General features: G+C 39.6%; 1 protein-coding gene across 1 annotated transcript in view; it reads right to left on the bottom strand.

Moving 5' to 3' along the window:
• Nucleotides 1-27,792, bottom strand: part of ncanb (neurocan b) — a 153,395-nt gene that overhangs the window by 87,572 nt on the left and 38,031 nt on the right. The window contains exons 3-9 of the mRNA XM_055164801.1: nucleotides 23,418-23,495; nucleotides 23,195-23,330; nucleotides 20,709-20,791; nucleotides 9,233-9,462; nucleotides 8,442-8,610; nucleotides 2,759-2,933; nucleotides 882-1,009 (exon numbers count right to left, since the gene is read on the bottom strand). Of these exons, the coding sequence (XP_055020776.1) occupies nucleotides 882-1,009; nucleotides 2,759-2,933; nucleotides 8,442-8,610; nucleotides 9,233-9,462; nucleotides 20,709-20,791; nucleotides 23,195-23,330; nucleotides 23,418-23,495 (999 nt within the window). The remainder of the gene's footprint in view (nucleotides 1-881; nucleotides 1,010-2,758; nucleotides 2,934-8,441; nucleotides 8,611-9,232; nucleotides 9,463-20,708; nucleotides 20,792-23,194; nucleotides 23,331-23,417; nucleotides 23,496-27,792) is intronic.

Genomic DNA, 27,792 nt, shown 5'->3' with positions numbered 1-27,792 from the left:
AACAACTGTGACTGTATAAGAAGCTAATATTGACCAGGAATAATTTGCAAGTAAATACCACTTAAATGCAACTATAACACTAGTTTATGCTTCTGTGTATGCTGCAGGGAGTATGACAGCATGCATTTACTGGGACATATGGCTAATTAATGACTATCTAGACACTATCTTCTGGAAGACTATACACCAAACCATTGTATTAACAGCAAGCAAAACACCATCTGGCAGCAGGTCACAGACTATGGGTAATTGTTCTCTGTAACACTGTGAAAAAGACAACGTGATTTTATATGAAGGATTTCCGCACACGTATTGTTTGCTTATTATCCAAAAGCACAACAGCTATCAAGATCAACGATGTAACAACTAAATGCTAAATGTACTAATAAGATAAGGCTTAGTTGAATTAATAGCTGTGGGATATGGCAAAGAAGTTTGTAATACCCAAGGCTGGGGTTAATTGAGTTGAATGGTGCAACATCAAACAGAGGGGTCTGGGAGGTATTGAGACCTATAGCTGTCAAAATAAATTGGTTGGGATTTTGAAAAATGACACCATGGCTATTTTTAAATTCAATCTGGACATGATTGATCGAGAGTGACAAAGTTGTCCCACCCGCTGAACATTGTATGGCTGAACTTGCAGTGACCAAAACAAAACTTAGAAAGCCCAAGTAATAGGATAAAACACCAACTTCCTCAGTTTAGTTTTGAGTTGTCAAAGTAAGCCATGTGCGTTATTTGACACAATTATTGTTTTTTTGTTTTTTTTTACTTTTTAACTTTTTTTTACTAATTTGAAATTTCAAAATTGACCACCATGTAAATTGTTGTTGGTGGTTTCCAGTTGATATTGCCTTATCAAATCTCAGGAGTTATACCTCGGAGCTGTTTAGCGAAGCAGTAGACATCAAACAGCTCGTCAGGGGACCTATTGCCGTAGTTTCGCACTCCAGGTGAGTCCTCTCGATCGCCATAGCAACCAGGTCGAGGAGATTGGATGGGGTACCTGCGAGAGACCAAAAAGAGGGGGCATAAACCAAAATCTGAACCATGATCTGAATGGGATTTTTCATCCAAATACATACTTGGTTCAAATGTAACTAAATGTACAATGACTTCACTAATAAAAAACATAATAATGAAAACTAATCTAATCTAAACTAATGAAGCCTATATTTCAGACTTGCAAATGTTTGAATTTCCATTGGGAGTGATCAAATATGTACCTGTCTGTCTATCATTAACAGTTTAGAAGTCTGTCAGATGGAAGAGGAAACACTATAATAAGATCACAGTCACAAAATTATCAGTACGTTTGGAAAGCAATCCTGCAGATAGAACATCTTGTTTTGCTTCTTTAATTACTTTGCCCTCCGTTTACACTTCACAGTATAATTAACCAACAACTTTTTATTTTATTTTTAATGTGTCTAAAAGCTCCTAATTCTCTGCAATTTGTGCAAGCAATGTCAGATCCTTTGTAGCTTAGAGAGAGAAAAGAAAGCATGGGGGGGTTTGGAGGTTGGAAGAGAGAGAGAGAGAGCAGGGAAGAGGTGAGTAGTGGCTTGAGTGGCTTTGTAAGGGCTCAGAAAAACCACAATCTATATTAAGTCTCCAACTGAGCAATTATTTGACAATATTATCGATTGCAAGAGCACAGAGCACAGGCAGAGAGCTGATTAAAAGATTACACTGAGCATGGAGCAGTTATGAAGTGTACAAGAAAACACGCCTCTGACACATAACTTCAAAAATCCAAGTTGGTTTCGCGTGCAAGTGACGAGGCAGCGACTGATGTCTGTATTTTTGCCACACTATTAATTGGACACTTCTATGGGCTGATGTACACTCAAAGCCTCCTGGATGTGCACCAATTAGGCAGCTCCCAAGTGAGAACAAGGGGAGCGTAAAGCAGGAAGAAACTGTGCCGCGGGATGGTTGAGACAGAAAAAAAGAAAGGGAAAAAAGAAATCTGCTTTTCAACTGGAGCAACAATGGTTTGAAATTAAAATGTTGATGTGCTTGACAACAGTGAGATGCTGCAGATGTTAACAGGGACTTAATGGGAGGTGGCAAACTGAAGCCAGAATAGCAGCCTGACAGTTAACCACATTTTGACACTTTGAAACAAGCAATTAGGTTTAATTATGTGGTGTGGCTTTTCATTTAAAAATGGCTCATTATATCAACACTTTTTCATCCAAATTAATTGAGTATATTACACTCAGAAAGCTCACTGAAAACAACAGAACATGGGCTGTTAAAAAGAGCCATTTGGTCTTAGAAAATAATGGAGTGTGTTCAGACCATTCAGTTGTCAGGAGTCACACAATAGAGGTCAATTAATGAACTGTACAACCCACACATCTACAATCTATAGACCCTATATAAGAAACCTGAGGTATGATATAAACAATCTGTTATACTGCATTATGCCACATAATTCATATATGCATAGGATTAAATAATTCAAACAGTGTATAATGCCAACAATTATTTACATAATAAAGCCACAATAGAAGGCAACAACAAGCTATGTTTTTACTTTTCTAAACTGAAAGTAGTTTCTGATTTTTGTGGTCTAACAATAAAGCTGAGTAAATAGATGCCTGGTTAATTGATAACTTTACTTACTACCTACTTAATAAGCACTTAGGGATTTTCTCGCAAAACATCTCCCTAATCATAGCTGGTTACAAAATACATTTTCAGTTGTAAAGCCAAACATTTTCACAGCTGATAGTATTATTCTTACCGCACAGTTTGGTCTGAGAGCCACCCGGCGTCACAATTGTCATAGCCGTCAGCAAATGTAGCCTGCAGCTGACCCGGAGTGGCGATGACCGCGGAGTTCTCCACACACACCCGCTTGGCATCATCAAAGGTCAGAGCGTAACGGTCATGAGGCGCCCGGTAGTGAAACACCACACCTACACAGCAAAAGGTGAAAGGATTTTATGATTATTTTTATGTCAGATTCATGGCACGTAACTATGAACTATTATGTACCATACAAGCTCAGAAACACAATGCCCTCTAGACATTATCATCGTAGTGACATTGTTCGATCTACGCGGGAGGAAACAGCAGTATCCAGGTTCAAAAGCCTCAGTGGTGTGTCTCATTTGCATCCAACACTCGCTCGGCTCATCATTAAAGAGAAAGAGATGTTGCCCTTGGATACAGTGCATGACAAACAGCACCAATGTTTATTTTATTGCTTTAAAAGACAAACAATATTACATCCCGCTACAGTCTGTCACTTCACAAAAGAGGAAGCAATAGGAATATACTGAGAATTAAGAGTTTTAGAGGGCAAGGGACCAAAAGAAGTGCATATATGAAGTACATGCAGACCCAATGCAGTGTTAAAATATAAATAAATGTCATCTTTGCATGAAAACGAGTCAATCATTTGTCTTTGTGTGGTTTATTCTATGCAAGAGAAGGAGCAAAGTAGAGACGAGAGTAGCTCAGGTATCAGAGGGAGAGAGAGCGCCTGGGGCAGTCCTACACTGGGTTATATACAGATAGAGGCTTGTACACAGAGGTCATCATGACTTAAATAATGAGGGAAGAGAGGAATGCCAGTTTTGATGGAAAAGTATTGACTGAAACTGGCACCAGATAATTATGACAGTAAATATTTTTAAGAACATGTTAAAATATATTTTGCTATCACAATCTTTTGCCACCTTTCTTATCATTTTATGTTGATCAAAACATTTCAGTGGAAAAGGTGACATAATACATTTATTTAACACTTCAGGAGTAAAGTCATCACAAGAATTCTGTCTTTCTTGTCAAATTTGCAATTTTTCCTGCTTCTAACACGCCAACATGACTTTGAAATGCCCACTTGCTGCCATTGTAATGACGAATAAATGGTTATGCACTTAAGCTGTCTGTTCTTATACCTGAGCTTCCCCAGATTATATTCCAAGTAAAGGTTTCAAAGGTTTCTAATATTTTGACACCCAACTCTGCCACTTTGTAAAGGCTGCTGCTAGATGACATGAAAACCTGTGGGATACAAACCCTACTTCTTTCTCCTCTTTGACTTGGACCACGGGAGGGACATAAGTACTTGCTAAAGACTCAGTGGCAAGTTCACATTTTGAGTGAAAGGTGCAAAGCAGCACATGCAAACACACTTACCCTGATCCCAGTGGTGTAGTGGTGAGACCATAGATTGTACAAAGAAGTGGACTAAGGGATTGTCACCCACAGTAAGCAGCTCCAGTCAAATGAAGCATTTTACGTATAGGGGTAAATCTGGAGTTGAGTTCCATATTAGGAATCAGAACTTATTTACAGACACAGTAGCAAATTAAAAGCACCAGGATCATGTAGAGCATGTTAATGAACATGTTAAGAACAAAAGGCTCACTGAGGCAGTTAAAAAGAGAGGGGTGATGCGATTTTTCAATGTAAATTCAAATAGAGCCAGTGGGCCCGATTTTGTCCTCAATCTTAGCACTAGTGTTAGCGTTAAGGAGGGGACGTCTCCAGGTCGGGCTACACTTCGCTGCTTCAGGCTGGAGTAAGATGGTACAAGTACATATATGGTGTTGGCATCTGAACCAATCTGTGACCACTGTGGCATTTAAAATCGCTGCCAGTGTGGGTAATATCTGCAATCTTTGCCTCATTATCAGGCAGCAAAGCAGAGTGTGGGGAAGAGTTATATATGTGACAATAAAATGGCTCCAGAGCCACACGTTGCAAGTACGCATGAGGAGAAGCACTAGGAATATAGAATTTTGTATGTGTCATGACAGAACTGACTGAGTTTGTGTTCTGAACACTCCACGTGCACCCCTCTCACGCACCGCTGTAAGCCTGTGCACGCGCAACCTTTTATAATTTTCTCTGCATTCGTTTAAGACCAGTGTCTATCTCATGCGCTCCCCATCCCACAGCAGACCCACTGCTTTCTCACACCCGTCCCACCTGTCCTGGCAGTTCGCTCCTGCATCTCTCACCTGAGGTACGAGTGTCCACCACTGCTATCGTTGACCGCTCAAATTCTCGTCTCACGGGTGTCCACTGCATTTGGTCCCACACAGGTGGAAGTCTCGCAGATTATGGAATACGTTTATTGTCATATAAATGTTTCAAATGTTTCCACTTTGCGCACAAATATCACAGATATTATCACAGATGATCCCTGAGTCCGGCCGCGAGAATGTGAGGAAATCAACATTGCAGCATTAGGACTGCAGACAGGGGAAGAAAACACTTTAGGACATTGCTGTAAACGGCCTCATGTGAACGAGCAGCTTTTGTTCAGATCAAGATCAAACCAAACTATAGAGCAGTGCTGAGCCGAAACAGGGAGCGGGCGACGGGCTGTGCTCTGCTGTGGGAGGGCATCCGGACGGCTCCCGCACTGCACAGGAACCTGTTATGAATGTTAAGCATTTATCATCCTAAGATATTTCCAGATAAAAGAAGCCTTGAGCATGTTACATGTTGTTTTTCAGTGGACTCGTTCAATATATATATATTTTTTTACGAGTCTGGCAATTCACTGAACACGCCATACCACGCCCTCCACGCCCTCCACTTGCGCTAGTGATAAGATCGGGGGCAAGACCAGACCCAGAGTTGAAAGAAACGGAAGGGCCCCCATGCTCAATTCCTACTTGGAACACGGCAGCTAGTGGGTTAGCTATGGCCATTTATATATAAAGTCTATGAGTCAGACATTCTAGTATTTCAGAATCATAACAACAATATGGACTGGCTTTTTTTTTTTTTCTCCAAGGGATATAGTGAAAATAGAGACACTGGCTTTTTGGCTAATATGCTCACTGGAGACAAATATGTCTTGTGCATGGTGTTTTTCACAGTATGGGGAAGCCAGGCTCAGGCTATACCACTGGAGGCTTGAGTATAGCCAATAGCTCATTGCTCTATTTTTACCCTGAAACTCCTCACATATTGACCCAGTCTCCAGAGAGAGGAGTAGGAAGGTACCATTTATGACGGCATGATGTCCTCATTGTAGCCCACTAGAAACTGGAGGCTCTCAGACAGAAGCAGTAATGCACTGTGCACCCCACTTTACAATCATTGTGTGCTATACAGCAGAATCATATTTGAAATCCACAGGGGGACTGTGTAGAAGCAACACTTGGGAAATAAGGGATTCAGTCACACCTACTACTAATGTGCTGCACTTGTTAACTATTGCTCAATGTTATGGTAATAATCACCCCAAAGGAAAGTCATTAAGTTTATTAGAGAAAGAAAATAAACCAAACTGTCACATTTTGAGTAAAAGCAAAAATTGTGTGCTTCAGAGTAGAAAGATTTTAGATTATTTTAAATAAGATACATTGGGATAAAAGCTAAATTACAGTGTTACTTGTGATGTACTTTTGGTGTAAAGCACTTCTTTCTACAGATCAAAACGTGAAAAATTTAGCAACCCTAAATGTTGATCTTTTTCAGTAGCTTTCTTAGTTGTTTTTTTTTTTATTGAAGGGGCAAAATGGGACAATTATTCAGCACTATGCTGTATTGACTTTCTATGGATTTGCTCTGTGACGCTGAGATATTAAATAACCAATACATTGTCCGGATTCCTCACAATAGATAACAAAAACATTACATTATCCTGCCAGTAAACCATAGGGCTGGGTTTGTTTTGATTGACCATATACAACTGTGACTGCTGCAATCAATGGGATCACAGTTTCCAATAGGACTTTAAAACCATCTGTTGTCCTTATAACAGTTAATAGTTGGCAGTCATACTTCTGCACATTCTCCTCTGACACATACAATCAATAATTTGTATTCTAATTGGAGAAACAAACCAATGCAGTGCTCAATACATAGAAAACAATAGCTTATATATTACAGAGGAGTGTGCATGTGAGAAATGTGGTATTGATATAGCTAAGGAGTATCAGTACCTGTTAATTAATACATTATGCACTCAGAATTAGACATGCTTTTGGTCTGCCATGTTGCAAGCCTGTCAATTAAGACTAAACCCAGGAGATGGCTACTCCTCACCACCGCCATAATTGGTTTCCCTCTAAAGGAGCGGTTTTCATGCCACGCAAATCGATTGGCCAAGAAAGGAAGGACGCAGGGGTCTGGCTCACAAAATACAAAGTGCTCTTATGGGATTCTTAGGGTAGTTCTCAGGTAGTTTCATGTTGCAACAACCAAACAAACTTATTTACTAAGTAGGGGTGTGATTGATACTGAAATTGATATTTGGATTTTTTTTTTTTTAAGTGTGCATGCATTAGTATAAGCATGTATTTGTTTCTTTAATAATTATGACAAATCATATAAAATGCAATACACTGATTATTACAGTAAAGTTAATGGTATTGTATGTCATGTATTATTATTATTAGTGACCCTGTAACTAACCACAAGGGGATTACTGAATATGAGCTGATGAAGCTAAAATATGCTGTAAAAGAATGAGGCTGAAAAGCTCTTGAGCCTTTTCTTGTTACTCATGCCAGCTGCATTAGCCCTGGTTTGATCTGAGCCAAAGAGTGTCCAAGCGTAGGGCAATTCCCAGGGGCTATTATGAAAAGAGATCATTATTATTAAAAATAGGGACTGACCTGGAAAAAAGTTGATGATCTGCTCTTAAAATACTCATATAATTTTACAACGGCAAATATGGTGTCCTGGATTCAGATACTGCCTTAAATGAGAGTAACATATAGTGGTGCTTCTACCTTATTGGTTTTATTAACGGTTCAATGCACAAGCAGAGCAGCCCAGGTCAATGATGTTTAATGCGTGCTTGTTCTCCTAACCTTTTGCCCATCATCATACATTTTACAGAACCACTGGACTGTATGTAATAGCTGTTTAAGGCTGACATGGAAAATAGGGTGATTATTATTCATAGTGGCATAGCATGAGAGCCATAAGGGAGCTGTACACACGCAAGGCAAGGGTCTGTTTGCTTAGACCAGCCTTTTTGTGGATAAAAACACAGTTGCATGGCAGTTGAACAAGGTTAATTGGGTTGTTTGACTCCCCTATTGTGGCTAGAGCAAAGTGAGTATGCTAGTACATGATAAGGCACAAAAGCAGGAGTTGTTCCTACCAGAAGCTACTTAAACATTAATGGTTTATACTTTATCTGGTAGGTAGGTTAAGTATATAAAGGGGACGATATTACATACTTAATAATAATAATTTCCACTTCTATTCAAAATATCTCACCATCACTGGCACACAATATAGGATAAGGATAGGATTTCAAATTTTTTCTTTTAACTCCTCACAAAGAAGTCTATTACACATTGACTTAAACTGGATTGTTATTGGGTGAAAGTAATGGCAGCTGCTAAAACATATGAGAAATTAAATAAACCTTCTGAAACAGGACAACTTTATTATGTGAAATTGGCTGTTGATTATCAAAATTAGTGCATCAGTGTATTTACCTGTGACTTCCAGGGGCACTGTGTCCTGCTCATCGTTGATTCCCACTACAACCTCACAGCGGTACAGCCCTGAGTCACTGGAGCGCAGCCCGGTCAGAGCCAGAGACGCATTGTAGCGGTTCTCATTGTAGCCAGGCAGGGATACACGGCCCTGGAAAGCCTTTTTTACCTGAACAAAAAATAGACACATTTGAACAATTCAACTAATTATACATTAAATACTACAACATATTTAAAGTCTGTACTATATTTGCTGAACTTTGCTCCCCACTCATCACCTTTGTATCACTCTTTAAAGTCCTATATTAAACAAAAAAGACTTGCGGGCTTTTAGCCATGTTATAATGTTGTTACCTCATCAAAAACATAGCTGTTGTGTTTCCTTTTATTCACACATGTTTTACTAATCCTTTATTATTAGTCTGTCTCCAAAGCTCAAAATGCTCAGTTCCAACTAGTGCTGTCATGAAGCAGCAGATTTCAAGTTAACAACTACCTTTCACTTTTTGTTCAGTTGAGACTGGCAATTCCAGGGCTGAAATTATATGCCAAAATATGCAGGGTTTTTGTGTTAAACATGTGTGTCTGAATGAAAAAAAACACAACTCCAGGTATGTTTTGGTAAGGAAACATCATTATAAGGTAAAACATAGCCTAATATGGAACCCTGGGGGAAGAAATACATCTCAAAATAAAATGTGACTAATATCATGTTTATTACTGAAGAGAAAGGATCATATTCTTAGGAGCCACCAAAATACTCAGCATATTAAGTGTCATGGAGTCCATACCTTGACCACATTATCTTTGGCCACCAGCACAGACTGCTCCTTCTGCAGGCCATCCGAGCCCCGCTGACCCCACACTTTGGTCCACTTGATCCTGGGGGGCTCATGGGAAAAGCTGGCCCCTGGACGCAGAGTGAAGAGGCAGGGCAGAAGCACTGTTTTGGACAGCTCCTCTGTGATGGTCTTATGGGTCACCTTTCTCATATTTACCACAGTGTCCCCTCCAGTGAGTCCTGAAATGAAAAAGAACAAAACAATAGGTTGTTTTTAGTCATCAAATTCTGAAGGCTAGTAGTGTGACGTTAAGCTATAATGATACACAATTTAAATAAGAATTGTTCTGCTACTCAAAACCACATTGCCAATAAAGACATATTGAACCTGCAAAACTTGTTACAGCACCGTAGCATCCACTCTAGTATGGTATAAGATGAAATAAAAGTTCTTATTTTATTGTTCATTGACCCAACATGACCATCAAAATATATAGCGTGGAGGAAAAAAATTTAAAAAATGTAAGTTGGTGCATTGTGGATTGTCTGCTTGGAGATCACTTTTGGAGATAGTGTATAGTAGTAGTAGTAATGCTTCATCTGAGTTTGACTACAAATTCTACAAAATGTTCCTTAATCGTTTTCCCTTCTTGTACAAAAGTGATTGGTTGATTGCTTTCATCTATGGCGACAGGTGCTTTCCTTCTTCGTATTTCTGTTCATCTCATCTTCCTGGTAATAGAGCAAGAGGAAAAGAGCAAAGAGGCTCATGGTGGCGGTCTGATTATTGGTCATTGATCGGGCAGACTATTACTGCACTGGCTCAACAGTGGGAGGCAGGGTTACATCCAGGAGGGAAAGATATCAGAAGTCTTTTCATAAGCCATACATCAAACCTGGATATGCATTGTGAAATCAATACCTCCACCGGCTCTTGGAAGCTTTAAGGAGCTCTTTCGCAGACACAAATATAAAACCCACAGTTATGAGACTGCAAGAGGGAAGCGCACTCACATTCCACTATAAGTTTCTATAAGTAGCATTAGCTCTTCTTTTTAAGAAGATGGCGTGGTCAGTCTGAGCTATCAGCCAGGTCCATCAAACTGACCATGCCTACAGGAAATAATAGCAGATGATACAACACATCATTACCAACACGTTGACAATTCTGGAGATGGTTTGCAGATAGCAGCCGAAAAATTTTAACAAGGTAAATAAATCTCCTACTATATTGTCTTTAAAAAGAACCCAATGTGCTAATGTATATAAGAAGACAAAACAACATGGACTTTGATTGCCTTAGGGTGCAATCACACTTGTCCATGTTGGGTCCTGGTGTGAGTCTGTTTAGTCCTGATGATAGGCCTGGTTTGGTTCTGTTCTAGCTCTGGTTTAATCCTGCCAAGTGGTTTAATCCAAGTTTAATTCCAAATTTAGGTTCAGTTTAGGCACAATTTTGATGTGGTCTATGTGCAAGTGTGTACCTTTACTTGAAAAAATCCATCATGATACACTAAAACTAGCATTCATACAGACAAAATTCCAATTAAATACCATTAAGACATTATGTCAGGAAGAAAATATGTTATTTAGATTATCAGTAGACTACATAAATCAAATTAAAATCAATTACTAACAGCACATAATTCCTTGTAATTCCTCATTTATTGTTTTATTACTCTGCACTGGACTTTTTTTCCCAAACTGTTTCATCATTTAGTTCTACTTTCTTCTTTCAAAACAACCAACTTCCCCACCTTATATGATAGCTTAACATTATCACTGCATAGATTTATCAGCTTTCTATCATTATCGAGGGAGAAGAGAAGCATTTCCAGAGACTGTCCCAAAATAGTACCAGCAGAAAGATAATACTGCATCAAGCAACTGCGGAAATGTGGTGTCAAGCTTTAAAGAATAAGGAAAATACAATAGAATAAAAACCAGTGCAGGGTATCAAAGCATGAGGGAGTTTGGAAACAAGACGCTGCCTATGTGGGCTGAGGAGACAGTCAAGGAAAGAACTAGTCTACGGACTTTTTACTCCTTATTACTGTCACTTCAAAACAAGGCAGCATTTACAACATTCTTCACCACTTTTGGTTTGATTGGACGCACATTATAGCAGGCTAGACCTCAAAGCGTAATTAAATAGATCAGTAGAGGAATATATTTTATACAGAAGCAGTTGTGGATGAAAAGTTTTCATTGCCATTATTTATAAATCAATTTACCATTTTCTTTATCTCAAGCCACAAACTGGGATTGTAATATTTAGAGGTGATGTGGAGGTGTGTCTCAGTGCTGACGTGCTGTATTCCTCCATGTTTATAAGTGAACCTTCAGCCTCGGTTTCTTCCGTTTTTGATTGTCATTAAATGTTCCCAACAGTGCGCTGCATATGCTAACTGTACAGCTGTGTTATCAATAATGCAGTCTAATCCACCTGTGCTCTTCTGCTTGATCGCTTATTAAAAGTATTGCAATATGGCATGAGAAACTTATATTTGGCTCTACATGAAAGTATGTATTTTTATTTAGCTTTTTACCACATATATTCCAAAACTTTGTGTCTGATGTATTAAATAAGAATACTAATTAATGATTATTATTTTTGTGATGATCTTCTACTCTTAGATTATCTGCTATTTTCCAAAGAAATATCCAAAAATGCTGAAATTGATCAATTAAAAAATACAAAAAATCTATTTATGAACATTGTATCTGCCCCCCATCTGTTTTGATGCTGTGTTTGTTAGATTTGCAGTCATATTTTCTGTTGCTTTGAATATACTGCATGCACAAAAACATAATTCAGGGTTAATTAAGAGGTAACAGGGCAGTGTACTCAGTCAGTTCCAAACTGTATGAATGAACTTTAGTTTGAAATATGTGTCATATTTTTACCCTCATGTTAAATAGGTGTTTAGCCAACCCCAGAAAGAAAAAGCTAAATGCATTTAACTAAAACTTTGAAGATCTTTCTTGGTAAATAGTGCTGTCTGACCTTTTTGTGTTATGCATGAATGTGTATAGTTGTAATGCTTACAATTTGATCCTACAGACTACAGAATGGCTTTACTTTTTCATTACTTGGAGCTTTGTCTGCACAGTGTTGAGTTAGATGAGTGCTTGGTAAAACGCACTCTGAAGCGAAAACATCTCATCTCTCATATTTTATTCATGGGACACTAAACCCTCCGCATACACTCACCTACACACGCACAATTTAATGCCACCATTCATTTCTTACTGGATACCTAATGTTCCTGTAAGATGAAAGTATGGGTGTGAACTGTCAACGCTCACTCCACACAAGACCTTTACAGTGGTTTGAGATGAGAGCCGGGGAGCCTCTTTCTGATAGCTGAGCATCAGTCCTACCATCACATCTCTCCTCCCTAAAGACACATAAACGTACATAATTTTCCCTTTTCTGCCCAGCCTCTCTCTCCCTGTCCACCTCACTAGCTCAACTCGGTCCATGTGGCAGCATCAAACAGGATTTGTGCTCTGAATAAGGCCCACGTTCTGCACTTGAAAGTGGTTCAGGTCCGTGGAGTGTAGTGACCTGTAAAACTAAATGCAGGCAGAATATCACAGGCTTAAAAGGCAGTAAGAGGCTAGGTGAGGAATACATAAGTAAAGGAGACCAGGGAGCTAACAACACGTCCTTCATGTTGACATTAAAAGTTTAAAAGGTTTGTTATTTTGAAGAGTATCTGAATGTGCCATTATTCATTTGTGATTGTGACAGGTGATGGGCTGTGCACCCTATGTTACCAGATGGGGCTTATAAAACACTGTAATCCCAGTGACTGCCCCAAAATTAATAGACAGTATATTAGACATAAACACAAATTTGGATATGCTAATTAAGTTAATGTTTTAAGACACGCAAAACCAATGCTGGTATTGATATCAGCACTAAATAGGCTTAATCAGTGAAACTAGGATACAGACAGATATATGACTTTCTTTGGTCATGCCATTACAAACTATGTTAAAAGCTGTAAACAGCTAGCGTAGCTGTAGGTTTACGTGTCAAGAATTGGTTAAACAACAACATGAGTCATCCATGTTATTGCCAACTCCATAATATGCCCTGTGATACAAGAAGGGGTCAAGAATAAAATACATTATCATTTTAAAATGTATTTTCACTGCAGATAACAAATGGGCAACTACAGAGTTGGTAGCTCAAGAAAGTGTGTAAAATAACCAGTGTTGGGAGTAATGTATTATAAAAGTAATGTATTACAGTAATGCGTTGATTTTTGCTGTAACGCAGTAATGTAAGGCATTACAGGGGGAAAAATTGTAATATTTTACTCGGTACAAATGTGAGTAACGCGCGTTACAATGCTTTTTTAACCTGGATTGAAGTGGTGGGTTTTTCTTCATAGAAATTCGCTAAAATCACCGTGAAATTAGCAGCGGTGAAACGCCGGAGACGCGGCCGGATAGACCTTCAGTTAACCGCGGGTGAAAGGACCGACCCAGAACTCTGCGCTGTTTAGACCTGGTTTAGACCTGGGTCACTTCTGGTTTAGACCTGGTTTAGACCTGGGTCACTTCTGGTTTAGACCTGGTTTACAGTCGTCCCTCGCTCTAACGCGATTCACTTTTCGCGGTCTCGCTGTTTCGCTGATTTTTAGAATTTTTTTTTGTGCAATTTTGCATGCCTTTTGTTTTTAGTGTATGAACACGTATTGCGATCCTCCCGCTGTGTCCTGATCGGCTAAGGGACTCCTGTCTACTGTACAGTACAGTACAGAATATGTTCAGCTGCCAAATTTAAATAAATGTTCAATCTCTAGCAGTATGATTCTGAAGTGCTGTATGTCTGCAAGGTTTCTCTCCGACAAAATCCACAACGTCGACGAAATGTTCTGCACCGACAAAGTCTCCTGCGCTCACACCCAAAAGACAGAGGACGATGCAAACCATCACACAAAAAGTTGGACTTCTGGACACGTTGAAGGAAGGTAGAAGTTACGCGCTGTAGCAGAGTTTTGCACCGGGTCTTGTACCCGCAAATAGTTGCTGAAATCAGGACCGTGAGCCCGCGCAGCAGGGTCCATAAAGAGCGATCAGGCGACAGCCGCTCTTACCTCCATGAGGTGCGGAGTCCTTTCTCCTGCGGTCTCCTTCGAGCCCGTCCTGACAGTGAGTCCTGTTTTAGTCCTAGTTCAGTTCTGGTTTAGTCCTCCTCTTCAGTCCTGGAATCAGTCTGAGGTTAGTCCTGTTATAGTCCTGGTTTAGTCCTGGTTCAGCTCTGATTTAGTCCTGGTTTAGACCTTGTTTAGTCCTGGTTCAGTCCATATACGGCTCAAAAGTTCAGCTTTTTCGCAGTTATTTTGGTGAGAGTAACTTAAAGTAATGCAATAGTAATGTAATGCCTTACATTTTAAATGCAGTAATATTGTAATGTAACGAATTACTTTGAAATGACAGTAATAAGTAATAAATAACGCATTACAGTTTTAAAGTAACTTGCCCAACAGTGAAAATAACAAATGAAAGACATTATTATTGACTGCCCTCACTAAAATGTAGATGCTTTTGGAGACATGCATAGCACACACATAAGCAGTGAAAAGTATCTGTCCCCTAAAGGACACTGCACTTGTTTGCTAACCTCGCACTCATCTGGCCCTCTGCTGAAAACACAGAAAAGTGTAGTTTAAAAGCTCCTCACACAAAGCTGCTACACATAAAAACAGGTCTATTTATTCTTCAGCTGTGATGCATCAATAATGTTTAATGTGCATGCCAGTTTCTTCCCAGGTTCCACCTGAACAAGCACCATTTGGGTAACATTATGCTACTTATGTTGCCAATAGCAATACAGTCAAACAGATGAACGCAACCAAGCCTTACACCCACAATCCCATTCACACTCTGTCCACTTTATTTGGACAAATGTTTATCTTGGTTTCCTGGCGGCTGTGGTGATTTGCACAACTGAATCAAATGAATTCAATTGTGGATCCTCTTTTGAATAGGCTCAATTACATCTTAAAGAAAACCTGGTGAAAAACACACTGCTGTCTGTTCTCCAATGTAATGAATGAAAACTCAAAGGTGGCGCACTGTCGCTATCCAAATCTGCATTTAGATGGAAATGTTATCACATGTCTAACCCTCAAGACGCCCTTTTGTTTGGATATCTATTTGTGTTTCATATTACACATTGTCCTGCTTTCCCTTCTACAACAAGGCCCATCTGCCATATAAGGCAGAGACATACAGCACAAAAATAACAGATTCCTAACAAGCTTGGTAAAACAACACATAAGTCACATCAAAATACAACTGTCACCACTGATCCACATTCATACAGTTTGAATAAAACAGAATATTGTGTGCTGTGTGTCAAACCAGTGGAAGTTAGGGTTGTCAGAAATCAAATCCCAGATACTAACCAACCGTAAAACTACTATGAAAATAGATCATCAATAGCTCATCAAATGAGCTAGTATTCATACTGAAAAAAACAACATAAAGGACAAAGTTGGACTTTTACTGAATAGTTTTAACCTATATCAGAATTAGTATAAGCCTTTCACCACTAAGAGCAACAAGATTTTTGTGAAATACAACCTTGGTGTACTGAAGTCCAGATGTTTGTTTCGTCTCAGTTGACATTTCTTAACACAGTGATCAAATGATGGCCCGGGCCCGTGTCAGACAGCTCATCTACTCTGATTTATGACCTGCGCACACCTCTGCACCAGCCGAGCATCGTCAGTGGACTAGAAGTGGTGGCCACGGAGAGGATGCACTCCATCAGTGATTTGGATCTGAACTGTAGATGTGCATACAGCGAAGACAAGTGGACCTTTATCTTTGTAAAAACCTCACCGCACCACAGAGACCCCTAGAATAAGGAATGATGTTTGCAATTGTGTTCCAATTACAGTGAAAATGCCATTACCGCCCTCTTCATGTCAGTGAGCTGCTCAATGCCAGTCGCATAAAGGCCCACTGACTGTGTTTAATAATTTGGGAACACCTCTAAAGCAGAGACAGATGGGCTAACAATGATCATCACGCATTTGCCACTGCGAACCAGCAGAAGGAAAATAAGCAAATCTGGGATGAGTATACAAGTTGGATTTGGCTCCCATGGAGAGTCTGTTCGGTCAAAAGATGTTTTGCTGTCTATGCACAGGTCAGTTAAGTACTTGAAAATGCCATTTCACCAATCCTTCAGTAAAATGTTATTGCAAAGTTGTCCGGGGTCCCAACTTTGCCCCAAACTTTCAACATACTGTATATATAATAATATTTTTGAGCAATTATTTTTCTCAATAAATATTCTACCACACAAAACCCCACAGAGCTAAAAGAACAACATATAAGGAAGTTTGACTCCAAGTTAGACTTAGCTCCTTACCTTTCTTTGTCCCATGCATATAAAGTACAGAGTGTAGAAAAATTGACAACCTCAATCAAAAATTGTATGACAAACACAAGCAAAAGCTAAACAGTCTTATCTGGATGCTCTGAAACCCCGATGCACTCAATACGAAAACAAATGAAAAAGCCAACTTTGAGAAGCTGTGGAGAAGAATGATTTCTTCTGCTGTTGAATAAAACATTTCAGCACAGGACAAGGACAGACAGTGGGTTGCTGTTGTTGGAGCCAATGCGTAAACAAATTGCTTACTATTTGTCACTATTGTTTTGCTGTGGTGTATGGATTGAGATATAAACCATACTAACGAAAATGCACACGACAGGAAAATGTATTGTAGGTATGTAACTTGAGCGGTTTTAAAAACTGATGTGGGGGCAAAGGGCTTATGCTCTTTTGATTAGTTCTCAAAAATAAAGATAAATACCACCTTGTTTCACGTGACCTTCTTCCGTATTCAGTTTCATTATTAAAACCACATGGGATCTTCTCTTTTTTTATGAATGCCCTAAAGAGAACCAATTGCTCCTATGTGATTTCTGTTGATGCTAATGAAGAAGGCTAAACCAAAGTGTGATAATAACCCAGCTTGGATAACCATGGCAACAGCAGCACAGCAGTGAGAAGAGCCAGAGTTCAGGGCACACATCCACACAGCTTTAGGGGTGGCCTCTTCAAAGCACACATCTGAGGCTATGTGCTGTGTAATGTAAATTAAATGAGCGAGAACTAGTTTCTCTTCTTCTCTTTCCACTGTGTTTGATCACAGCTTTCACTGCAGTGCTAGTTATGTTCCCCTCAACAGGAAGTCATCTCAAATGTAACCGACCAAACACACAGGCACACGCAAATAGACAATCAGCAGAGGCCCACAAACACAGACACACATTGCGTTGGAGCTTCCTGCCTCTGTTTGTGTGACATCGTTTGGTGAGCCAACATCACACGTCCTTTAGGAATGAACAGTTTACATGTGGAAACAGCTCCGGAATTCTCTGGATAATTCATGTAATACCAGGGCTATTTATCTAATATATTTTTTTAATGAAGATCCATATTAAGCATATGATTTTTTTAAGTACAAAATTGTGAAATAAAAACACGAGGATCATGTAGAGCAGGAACATGAACATTTTAAGACCAAAATGATTAGATTAACTGCAGCAGTTACAGAGACAGGAGTGACAATTTTCCAACATAAAGTCAATTGTGAACAGAGTCAATGGACATGGAAACTTCTTACTTGGAATGTGGCTACCGGGTGCGCTATGTCCATTATTCTACAGTACAGAAAAATTATGTTGGTGTAATCTAACAAATAAAATATAAATGCAGAAGAACTTCTAAGAATAATCCAGAAATAAATTAGGAAAAGTAAATAATATAAAGTACAAAAAACACAAGTGTCAGATATCTTTTTGTAGGCTAACTTAAGGGTTTTGCACTTAATCAGAGTGGGAGTACCGATACTTCAAAGTTAAAGGTGTACTACGAACTTCTCTAGTGGAGAGTCTGCTTGTCGTTATAGAAAAGTTATTGCTTTGGAATGGAATGTTCCGCAGTTTGAAGTTTGACTTTCCTATCTTCATGGGTAAAGTTACAAAGCACACCTTTAAGTAAAAAAAAACATAACATATTTTCAGTATAGTATTATCAACACAAATGCCATACTAAAACAACAAACTACTACTAACTCCTCCAGCAGCCCACATCTGTGAAACATTCTGTGGCCATTTTCTTGATAAACATATTTCCACCCTTTTTCCCCAATCAAAGGCTTCCTGATATTGAGTGTGCCTCTTGCCTCTTCCATGTCCCTCTGACAGATATGAAGCACCCCGCTGTAGCTCTGTCCCCTCTGGAGCAGGCTCGTCCTAGGCCGTCACACGAGGGTGTCCCCTGAGGCTGCTGCTGCCGTGACTAATCTGCACCTTCTGAAGCATAATGATACATTTATCACAAGTGGCACACGGCCTACAGCTCCAATTCATAAATAAACACACACAGGCTGCAAAAATCCTATCAACATAGCACACACATGGGTAAATACAAAACATTTCAACCCTCTCCACTAGCCTCCTCCTCCAGTCTCTGTCAATGCATGTGTCACGAGGCTCGCTTAAGCAACAAAGACCTCCTTCCGATTTCAACAACAACTTGCAAAAAGTAATGCATATTGTGCAGTATATCAATCAGCATTAATATTAAACCTGTCTTCCCACAATCTTCTGACCAAGATTTCTTGGGGGATATCAATGGGTTTCAGCCTCTTGCCATAGGCCATATTTTTTTCACCAGTCAAGAGATAAGATTTTTAAAATATGTTTAAATTGTTACTTACTATGACAATGTCCTAATTTCCAGAATTCTGAAACAATCTCCATTCCCGCCTATCCCTGGTTTAAGATATTTTAATTAATATTTTATACATTATTTTATTTAACTACTAACCACAGCGACCTGGACAGATACCAAAAGAAGTCTTCAGATCAGTTAATCGAGCCATCATAAGTTACCTTTTTTTTTATACAATACTTAAATTCTACCATTACTATGTCAACTTTAAGAATGAAATGTCTTTTTGCTGCAATGCAATATTTCTCACAAATTTTCTCTCATAAAAAAAACACAAAAACACCATAACACATCATTGTAAGTCAAAACTGGAGATGTTATTATGAGTATTTTGCATGACACTATCTTGGACGGTCTTCAGAGATTGTGTGGGCAACAACAGTTTTCCATGCCTGGTAAACTTGGCTGTGCAGACTCTGTGGCAGATGTAACCTCGGGGCTTGTATGCACACAGAACAGAACAAGGTTTTCATCATCACTGCGCCTCTGAGCCCACCGCCACACAAAATCCCCTCGACAAGATCCAGACATTGATATTTTTTTTGTTATCTATATTTTTTAGCTGATACAAAGTGCAGAGCAGCAGACGGTCAGGGAGGCCACTGCAGTCTGTGAGGAGGTGTGCCTTCTGTCCATTGGTCACACCAGAACACGGGTCTACACATGGCCACACAGCGGGGAGTACAAGCACAGCTCACACAGGCCAACACTCTAAACAGGAATGTGATGCTGAGTAAACTGTACTGGGACAGGAGCGAAAGGAAGTGACAGGCAGCTTATGATGGATTCACCAAGGCAAACTACTGCAGAGATTTATCAAACCATATTACTGTTTTTAAATTATGCAGGCTCTGGGCAAAGTTTGATCTATAGTTGATTTCTGAAACCAGTAAAAACAGTTTGCTCTCATATAAATTGGTAAATAACATAAGAATATTTATCATATCAAAAAAACAACAACAATTTGAGTTGTTAGGATAAAGATAAGGTTAAACAATACTGAGAGCAATGTAACTTGTGTAATGATTGCAGTCTATTTGACATTTGAATGTTGAACTGATATAGTTTAAAGTTTAAACCTCATAATTGAAAGAATAAACCTCAAAATATTCTGCAATTTATGCTTGTCTCCATGGATGTTATGACTTTGCATAGAATAGATGAGCATGTGGTGCCATGAGGCCGTTACTGTCATGAGGTAAGTCTGTGGCAATAAGAACAGACTTTTTTAGCAATAAAGACACATGTAATCTAATAAATGCAAGATAAGTTTGATGTCATACTGTGGAACATTCTAGGCACAGCATTAACATCTCCACAGAGACAAGCCAATAGCGATCCCCTCATCAAAGTGCACCACAAAGTAAAAGCCAAAAGTTTAGCCTATGCATGTGCTAATCCTTTGTGACAGGAGAAAGATTGACTTGCAGATCTGATTTGTAGAAGCGGTGCACAACTACCTTTTCCAACTGCAGATCTAAATTGTGATTATACTTTAATTCTAGCAGTAATGATAACGATAAATCACAGAGCATAATAGAGGAAGATATTAGCGGTAATAGCTGCAGCTTTAACTGTAATTACACTACAGTGCCATGCCCCATTTGAGCCGAGGTAGACTGATGAAAGTTTGGGGGATTTGGAGTAACGTGTGTGGGAGTGGTGTGGGGTGGTGATGGAGACTGCCAATGGTTTGATGAGGACTTACCGCAATCCACAGTGTGAAGCAGAAGGAGGGCCAGCAGGGGCGCCAGTGCACACGCTCGCAGTCCGCCCCGCATCCTGCTGCACCTGGATACAAACACAACACAGGGCAGCACGTCAGCCAACAACACTCACATCAACTCTGGGACAAACTGTGAAAAGAATGACTCACTCCCAATCTCACCTTTGTCAAAGTCATGGATTTTAGAAAGAAAAATCTGAAGTTGTTTATTAGGTTGTGATGTTGTGTAATAAAGCTATAACAGTTCACCAAATGACTTCAGTTTCAGTCAACCTACAGTATATGTCAAAAACATTCTACCCTTGTGAAATTAGAGCTGTAAACAGAATTTACCAAATCAGATTCATGCCCATAGATTGTATAAAGAAGCGGGCTAAGAAAGTGTGACGTCACTCATGTTCAGCTCAAGTCAGGCTAGCAGTTATAGAAGCAAACTTGGAGCCATGTTCCATATTAGGAATTTGAATTTAATTACAGACAAAATAGCAAAATAAAACTGCAGGATCGTGAAGAGCGAATTAATATGAACAGACTAAGACTAAGAGGCTAACTGGTATATTAAGCTTTTCCCAAATTCCGTAGGAAGAAGAGCAATAACATCTTTCCCCTTGATAAAATTCACCAAACATTCTCTTTATTCTGGCTTTTAATCCTTGATCTCGGGAATCGTTGACAACACAGAATATATGGCTCTTCACTCATTGGCTGGTGCCTGAATTCACACTTCTGGGGTTTTTGCGAACTGTCTAGTGTATTCCGATTCCTGTCCTAGTCACTGGAGAGAAATTAAATTGAGCAGAGGCACTAGGTGGCGCCAGCCTGGCTAGCTGTTACAGAGAAAGGGGTGAAAATGTTTAAATGTAAAGTCAATTGGAAACGCCCCCTATGGTCACTTCCTATTTGGAACGCAGTGGCTAGCAGGTTAGCTATGTCCTTTATATATACAGTCTATGATCATGCCAGAATTTACTGCTCTGTATATGTGATTTTCCAGAGATCAAAGAAGGCACATTTATAGTACTGGTGTACAGTAACAATAATGCTTAATATGTCTTCCTATAGCACACAGGGAGGCATATCATTGGGGGGCAGGAATAGATAAATATGCTTTATCTACAGGAAATAGAAGAAAGTGGTTGATGTCCTTTATAAGAAAGCAGTTAACACATGAAGCAATCAGAAGAAATAAGTAGCAAAAATAAACGTTTAGCTTAAAAGAGTTTTTAAAGACATTTTAAAGACATCCTCTTTGTGTCCCCATTATCTTTTGATGAGGCAACATCACTTCACAGCAAGCTTTGCTACATTTCACAAACTTTGTTACTAGGATGCATAATTCTTCTCAAATTCTTCTCAAACCTTCTGTCAAATCACATCCTTTCTTTGTTGTTATTCAGGGTCACAGAGTGGTTAAAACTATCCCAGCATGCATTGGGGGAGAAGAAAAGGTGCAGCCCAACCAGACTGGCACATTTCCCAAGGCGTTTTACAGACAGATGCTCACTTTATCGCCGTGCTACAACACCACCTGGCTTACACCACTATGGGCTAAAACATACACTTACGACAAGCCAAGGCTGTTATACAGGGAAATGCCGCTACCTTAATGGACATCATCAAGGTGGTTAAGATCTTGGCCGTCGAGTTTTTTTTTCAATGTTGTGGGAAAAAAATAATACAGTATTGTGATGGAACATTTTAAAATTCAAGAATAGTACAGCAATTGTACGCCAACAAAACCCAAAATATATTCTGTTTACAAAGACAGACAATTATTCTGATGCATTGTAACACGAAAACGGCAGAAGAAAAATTGTAAAGCCAAATCCAACAATATGGACATCTGGGTTCCCTTCCCACACTGCATGCTAAAAATTCCCTAGAGCAGAGACACACCAAAGCAATGTTGATGCTGCCATATAAAATATTGAAAAATATCTATCTGCCAAACATGTTGACAGGAAATCTCCATAAGATGTCTGTGGAGATGTGACAGGACAAGGATTTGTAAGAAATAGTTTTGGAAAAGTCAAGAGCAACTGACAATGCATTTTTTTTTAAAATTTCAATCAAATTCTTTAAAGAAAAGATTTAGTTTTTGTTTTGATGTAAAAAGACACAAAACTCAACTGTGTATTAGGTGCCATGCTACTGGACACAATTGCAATGCTGATAATTACATACATTTGTAAACTATTTCTATGAATTTTGAAGATTTTTATTGCTATCAAAATCACTGTCTGAAGAGTTATACTGCATTATCAAACTGTGTATAACTTATTAGTCCATTCATTTTACATGTTTGACAAATGGTTTTAAAGTGTAGTTTCATGTCAGACAAAATCACAGAGTGCTGGTTTTATATGTGCCTGTCCGCTGTCCATTATGTGGCTGGAACAACAGCCTGGGGAGAGTCTGAGTGAGGTCAGGTCCAGCTACAGAGCAGCAGAAATACTGGTAATGAATACAGCCTCTCAGGAGACACAGCGGGAGGGGGCGAGAGGGGCAGGAGGGGGTGCGAGGGTGCAGAGCGGTGGGTATGGCGGTATGGCTGTGAGGCAGAGGGAGCTGCAGGGGAGGATTTACCAGCTGCAAGCGGAGATGCTGAACACAGATAACCAGTGTCAGTTACAGCAATACTTGGACTCAATCTCCACAGCACTGCCAAGGACAAAAGCACTGACCTCATACCAAGCACCTCTGGGCAAAATAGGGCTGATTTAAAGGCCTTTGGGGACAGGAGGAGGTCCTCTTTCAGAGCCTCTGCATCTGTAGCAATGAATACTAACTAATTACAGCTGACAGTGCAACTACACAACAGAGCAATGCCCTTGGGAAATGGGAAACTTGTGTCACAAACTCAGATGAGGTTGAAGCTTTAGAGAAAGTGAAGCAGAGGTCAGAGCCAGCCGCAGTCCACTGTTGTAGAAAATGCAATGCCAAAGTCTAGAATAGGACAGTAAGCGAGTTTACTGTACTGCTCAAGTGTTTGTGCTAAAAAAAAACAACAACAATAAATCATGGAATAAACTTGACGTACACATTTAAACTTCAGAGACTATGGATGTTTCAACATAAAGACACAAGAAGAAATGAAAAAAAAAAAAAACTAAAAACTTCTCATTTAGAGTGGTCTATGAACACAGCATAAGAAAAGTCCAGGTTTCTCAGAACAAAACACATTGACCAGTTTTATTGGTTAGGAGGAGGTTATGGTAGTATACAGAGGCATATAGTTTGTTGTCAAAGAGCCTAACAAACTCTTATGAGATTCTAACATGGATGCCTGTAGTGGTCATATTTCCCACTTCACTGTGCATTGAGAGCTCTTGTGCTTCTGATCATGTTCCTTTTTACACTGAAGACTTGCAGCTGAGCACCTGATAAAGTCGCCCTTAAGAGCCTCTCTGTGGAGACCCCAGGGCCGACCAAGGGCCAGCTGCAGGCGAGATACAGGGCTGTTACCACACAAGCCTAAAATCCTGGAAATGGACAACCAGCAGCGAGTATTATGACTTTTGCTTTGTTTGTAGTTTCTAAAGCTACATAATACTGGACAAACACATTTTACTGATCAATTTATAGACTGTATTATATATAAATGGACATAACTAACCCGCAGCTGCCACGTTCCAAATAGGACGTGTTCATGTAAGTGCTTCCAGTTTTCAGCGAGTCTGTCCCCAACTGAGTTTACATTAAGAAATTGTTGCCCCTCTCTCTGTAACTGTTGCAGTCAGCTTAATGATTTTGGTCTTAAAATGTTTGTATTAACCCACTCTGCATGATCCTGGTGTTTGTGTCACCATTTTGTCATTTAATAAAGTCTAAAATAAATATCTCCTATTCCTAGCATCACAAGCACCATTTGACTGGAGCTGAACACTATGGGTGACACCACATTCCCTTATTCAACTTCTTTAAATAGTCTATACATCAACTTAAGTCTGTACATTCACAAAAAGCATCCTTGAGTTACTTGTACACATGCATTGAATTCTGAGTCAGAGCATATTGATAACTAATTATGTGAATATAGAAAAAGTCAACATGTAATGAAATAAGACCCCCAGATACTTGAACTCCTCCACTTGAGGCAGGTGGTGAAGAGGGAGCTGAGTCAAAAGGCAAAGCTTTCAATTTATTGCTCAATCTACGTTCCTACCCTCACCTATGGTCATGAGCTTTTGGTAATGACTGAAAGGACAAGATTGCTGATACAAGCAGTTGAAATGAATTTCGCCCGCAGGATGGCTGGGCGAGATAGGGTGAGGAGCTCAGCCATCTGGGAGGAGCTTGGAGTAGAGCCGCTGCTCCTCCATGTCGAGAGGAGCCAGCTAAGGTGGCTCAGGCATCTGTTCCGGATGCCTCCTGGGAAGTGTTCCGGGCATGTCCCACCGAAAGGAGGCTCCGGAGAAGACCCAGGACACACTGGAGGGACTAGACAGGCTGAGGAACACTTTGGGGTGCCCCTAGAGGAGCTGGAAGAAGTGTGGAAGGGTGAAGGAAGTCCAGCCCCGGATAAGTGGAAGAAAATGGATGGATGGATGGAAAGGAATCAGATAAGGCAGACAGTGTTTTTACTATTTCATAGATGGCAATGTAATGTTGTAAAAATGAAGTTATGTGAATGATATGTCAAAATGTTTAGGCTAATGCACATGGCCACACGCTGGCCTCTATGCCATCCACAGTGTTGCCAACCAATTTCCAACTCTAAATTTTGCTTGCAGATGTCCTGTCAAATAAAACAGACCAAAACATTGTTATCAAATGATAAAAAAAACCCAAACAAACATGGGCACAGTAAAAAAATATACACATTTTAGATGTTATTTTTTATAAAGATTTTATGATACATTTATTGGATCTTCATTCATATTTTAGCTTCTCTAAACTGTCCCATCACTCTCTTGGAACATATTGCATTCAAAGGTGAGCTCATTAATCACACAGGCAGCTGTCTGTCTGTCACTCCACCGCCTCACTGCTGCTGCTGCTGCTGCCTCCGCCTGCCTGCTCAAACTCAGCCCTGCCCCACAATAGCTCTGGTTTCACATAGGGACCAAGACCAATCTAAACCTGTGCACTAGCCCCTTACAGTGAAAAATGAGGCTACCCTTCTAAGGACAAAAGGCCCCTATTTCCTCCCAGGAGCACATTATTGAGGTTTAGGCAAGAAACCTGTCAGGATGAGTCATCCATAACTGGTTTTAGAGGTTTGCTTTCCCACAAAGCTGTAGGTTAGTGCTATTGAAGCTCGCATCATTCACCTGTGATTTTGTCAAGAATTATTAAGGGAACTAAAAGATGTGATTGTGATTACAAGCGCATAGTGTGACAGGCAAAGATGTACAAAGTAAGTATTATTTAGGCCTCATTTAAATGTTAAGCCTTCAAGAGAAAAGTGTATTGTTATGTGTGGTTGGAGGATAGTAAAATAACAACAATCACAATAAAAAGCTCACAATAAATAGTTATAATGAGATCAAGAGAGAGAGATAAAAATTTTGCCAGTCTTACACAAACATTACTCAATATTAGACTTTCACTGTAAACAGTGGCAAAATGTACACATTATTTAATGGTATGTTCAGCGCTAATAATAAGACACTGGAGTTTTCACTGCAAATACTTATAATTAAACCTCAAGTGACTTGAATCTACTGCCACTAAACTCTGAAAAAGACTGTGTATAGTGTAGGGTATGTCATATGGAGACCTATGGGAAAGGTTTGCTCTGTAAATGACATGAACAGATGGCTGTATACAAATGAATTCAACACACTTGTTTTATTCTTAACACATTTTCACTGTGATGGCTTCACTTTTCACCCATTGCTTTTCTTCCAACACGCACAGCAGTTTCATGTAATTGTATTGACTTGTAAAAAGCACTATATTATTTTGTGAAGGGTATTTTGGAGCAGTGCCATAAATAAGTAGGTTAATATTAATGAGCTTGTTTAGGCGTGACTGAGAAACTACTCGTGCTAAAGGTGCTGTTAATCAAGGCCTGGGTAACGGAAAGGCAGCGGAGATGGAAAAGAGAAACCAGCATCAAATAAATGAAGACTAAGACATGCAGGCTGATCACAGGAGCTGCAAAAGCTCACTACAGTCAACAATCTACACTTACAAGACTCTCTAAAGATGTTATGTTGTTTTATCTGGAAAATGTATATAAAATGGAAATCAATCAATATGAGTTAAAAAATAATGAAAAAACATACTGCAGCACAGTGATGACCACAGAGTCCTGGTGACTTTGCCAAGCTCCCTGATGGTGTAAAGAGAGAATCGAGTCTAGGCCTGACTAAAACTATATAGAAAGCTATTACTTACAGGTGAAAGCCACCAGGTTTATTTTATCCAGACATTGTGTCCATGAGTGGCTAGTGGGCGTCTACACGCTCTCCCCAAAGCCACAAAGGGCAAGCTGATTGTCCTGTACATGTGAATAAAACACTTTAAATGAGAGGTGGAAAGAGGAGAATGAAAGTGTGGAACCGATCCGAGAAAGAGGAATCATTTTGAGAAGGAAGACGCTCAGAAAGAGCACAGGACATACAAAGAGATTGGCTGAAAAATGAGGTGACAGAGTGCGTTTTACGTGCGAGAAAGAGAGGCCAGGCAATTTTCAAATGTCTGCGGCTCCTCATTTACCGGCTGCAAAGCCACTTTATGTGGTGCAAATGCTCAACTTGTTCTGGGAACATCAAGGTCCCCTTGGCTCCTCGCTTGTCTTGAACAAGAATATAAATGTGCTACAGAGTACGAGACATAGTTTGCACGCGGCGTACACAAGAGTTTAAGATGGTCGCGAGGGCTGATGGCTCTGTACTGGCTGATAAAACACCTTCACTTACGTCACACTTGACTTTACACCACACATTAAAGCCACCGCTGTTTCAGACCATGTCAAAACTAGATAAGGACTGGATTACAGCCAGACTGATCACTCTTCTTTGGTTCCCCCTATTTTTGCTTCAACAATATTCATTATTAATAAAGAAGTTTGTGAAGTTTGTGAAGTTTTGAATTGACTTCAAAATAAATACTGTAT

Source organism: Boleophthalmus pectinirostris, unplaced genomic scaffold (assembly GCF_026225935.1).
Source record: "Boleophthalmus pectinirostris isolate CB_2022bp ecotype Guang Dong unplaced genomic scaffold, ASM2622593v1 HiC_scaffold_7, whole genome shotgun sequence".
NCBI classification, from domain to species: Eukaryota; Metazoa; Chordata; class Actinopteri; order Gobiiformes; family Gobiidae; genus Boleophthalmus; species Boleophthalmus pectinirostris.
Note: the sequence above shows the minus strand (reverse complement) of the source record. Positions and strands in the feature narration are given on the sequence as shown.